General features: G+C 39.9%; 1 protein-coding gene across 1 annotated transcript in view; it reads left to right on the top strand.

The window, feature by feature from the left end:
- The window catches only part of TMEM245 (transmembrane protein 245), a 95,661-nt gene that overhangs the window by 80,929 nt on the left and 11,745 nt on the right, over nt 1–2,987 (top strand). Inside the window, exon 13 of the mRNA XM_012638526.1 lies at nt 2,073–2,173. Coding sequence (XP_012493980.1) covers nt 2,073–2,173 — 101 coding nt within the window. The remainder of the gene's footprint in view (nt 1–2,072; nt 2,174–2,987) is intronic.

Here is a 2,987-nt window from a genome sequence, read left to right as displayed (position 1 = left end):
GTCTCTACAAGAGAGTCTTCAGAAAAATTAGTCGGGCATGATGGTACACCCCTGTAGTCCTAAGCTACTTGGAAGGTTGAGGCAGGAGCATCACTTGAGCCCAGGAGTTCGAGGCTGTCGTGAGCTATGATGTGCCACCGCACTCCAGCTTGGGTGACAGAGAGTCTGTCTCGTAACTAAGTAAAATTAAGTAAGTAAGGAAGTAAAGTCAAGTCAAGTAGGTAAATAAATAAATAAATAAAAAATAAATAAAAGTTGCTTTGATGAGAATATTACCAACCACTGGTGTTCTCAGTGGTAGAAGAAAGAAGATTGTGCTGTTTCATGTAAGTGGTCCTTTTGGGGTTGAGCTTTGCTTACTTGCCAGTCTGCTGATTCAGTTGCAATATTCTGTTGTGCCTTCGATGTCCACTTATTTTTGGCTTGAAAATTTAAAAATAACAGAAAGTACCACATCTATATTATCTCTCATTGACCTCCCTAGTTCTAGACAAGTTCCATACTTTTCTTTCTTTTTCTCTTTGGTCGTTGATGTTGTTATTCCTTCCTTCTCAAAATCTTTCTTCTCCCTCGTTTTCTGGGAATACCACACTCTAGTGATTTTCCTCCTGCCACAGAAATGCCTTCATTATCTCTTCGGCTGGTATGTCTTTGTCCTTAGGTCCCTTATGAGATGCAGCTTACCGCCCCATCTTCTCTATGCATGCCCCTTTGGGATATCTTACCTTTTCCTATGATTAATCTATTCTAGTGCATCTAAGATCTCCTGTTCTGAGTTCTCCATTAAGCCTTGTCTCTTATTTCAGCTACCTCTGGGGTATTTTCATCATCCTTTTTGACTTACCGTAGCCCAAACTGAACTTAATCCCTTTTCTTCCATTCCCCTTCCATCTGGCCTTCTCCATGTCTTTCAGACACTACCATTCTTTCCCCTTTGGGTTTAAAATCTGAAGCTGTCATTTTCTCTTTTTCTTTTGTTTCTTCTATTCAGTTGCTGTTCGGGTCCTTTATATTTCCTTAGGATATCTCCCTTCCTTTTGGTATTTTTGATACCACTTTAGTCTAGGTCCTTGTTGGGGTCACATGGTACCTTTATAGCATTCTGTAGTGAAAACTGCTGGTCAGGATGACAAGGTTTAACAACTGGGCAGCCACCCTGTCTGTCACCAGAGCCATGTCTCAGAGCCCTATTAAATGAATCTCTACGTTCCGGAGTTTGATTTTGCTCTTATAGTATACCTCTTGGGATGCTTCAGAAAAGCGTATACAGTGCTTATTGCGTATACAGTGTCGTCTCTGCTCCTTTTTCAATTTCAGCTTTTCCTTGTTGTGAGTACATGAGAGTGCTTCCCCTGCCCCTGTGCTGAATCCTGGTTTTTATAACTTTGTGATACCTTGGAATTGCTTAAGATTTGCTGCCTTCGTGCTCTGTCTGAATAGTTCCTTATTCTCCTCCTTACACAGTGCTGCCTTACTAATCTTCCAATTGGAAAGCAAACCACAAAGCACCTGATGTTGCAGATTTTCTTGTAATAAATTTCTGTGTTAATCACTGAATATGTGTGTTTTTTTAATCCCTTTTGTATTTTGAATTTCTTTTCCATAGTGTTTTTTTCCCAAAAATTCTTCCCCAATGACCTGAATGCTCCGATAGCATTTGTAGAGGATATTATTTTGTATGTTTGGTTACATGGTTAAAGAAATGTGGGAAAATTTTGTTGATGAGAGAAGAAAGATGATGAATTATAAGTTGTACTATCTCTTGCTGCTTCAGAAGTGAAAAGATGGCGAATTATTTCAGCGAATATGGCATTCTAGGGTGTTTCATTTCAGTTATCTTTTCATCAGAGATAAATTTAAAGAACAGTTTGCTGAACATATTCCAAGATTTAAAATAAGGTCTTTAGGTTTCTTTGGAATAAAATGAAAACAGCATTCTCAGGCCAGTAGAAAAATTGAAGCTATTACTAGATTTGGGATGAAGTGGGCACAAGCGTAGAAGTGTCAATTTTTCTGAATCACAATATGATACTGTGTTGGTTTACTTTTTCTTTTATCTTTCGGCATTCTAGAGGGGTGTTTGATGCTTCCCTCAAAATGGCTGGCTTCTATGGATTGTACACCTGGCTCACTCATACTATATTTGGCATCAATATTGTCTTCATACCATCAGGTAACAACCATATCATAGCCTCCACTGTCTTCTATTTAAGGAAAGTTAAGCCATTTTACATACATTAGGAAATGGTCTGTTTCCTTGTTTAAAATACTAAATCTTTTGGCTCAAGATCTAATCTAGTCCCGATTAGGAGCAGAAATATGATTTGTAATGCGTTTATTTATTACCGTACCCCCAGTAGCAGGGTTCATACCCAGCACATAGAAAACACTGCGTAAGCATTTGTTAATGAATGAATGTCTTAGCACTTAGCATAACAGCTAGGTAGGTGCTCAATAAATGTTTGCATTGAACTGATTGGCAGGGAGCAGTGCCCATATAATATACCCATGAGGGAGACCATCCCAGGACAAAGATGAACGCTTCTGAGCGCACATAAGCTGTCTCCAGATCTGTTCTGTTGATACCCTCATTCCATAAGCACCACGTGGTTTAATATCCATCTCGTTCTCTTTCCTCTACATTACCTCTGTTCCTCTCCTTCCACTTTTTCTTCCTTTATTTCTGTGGCCGCTTATTTTCCTAAATATCTCTGCCTTCCACATTTGCCTCTAACACCATTTCCACTCCCCCGCTTTCATCTATGCTTCCTTCCTTACATTCCCAAGTTCATTCATGTTCTTTCCTACTGTGGTATCCACTAACCCGCCTGCTGACATGCAAGCACCCTGTGAGGCAGGCAGGGTAGGCGGTGTTCTTGTTTTATAGATGAAAAACCAAAGTTTTCCAAGGTCACACACCTGGCTGATGGTAGGACCAGAACTAGAACCCAGGTCTGCTTGACTTACAGTCTGGAGAGAAGCCAGAT

This window comes from Propithecus coquereli, unplaced genomic scaffold (assembly GCF_000956105.1).
Source record: "Propithecus coquereli isolate 6110/MARCELLA unplaced genomic scaffold, Pcoq_1.0 Scaffold130, whole genome shotgun sequence".
Taxonomy (NCBI): domain Eukaryota; kingdom Metazoa; phylum Chordata; class Mammalia; order Primates; family Indriidae; genus Propithecus; species Propithecus coquereli.
Note: the sequence above shows the minus strand (reverse complement) of the source record. Positions and strands in the feature narration are given on the sequence as shown.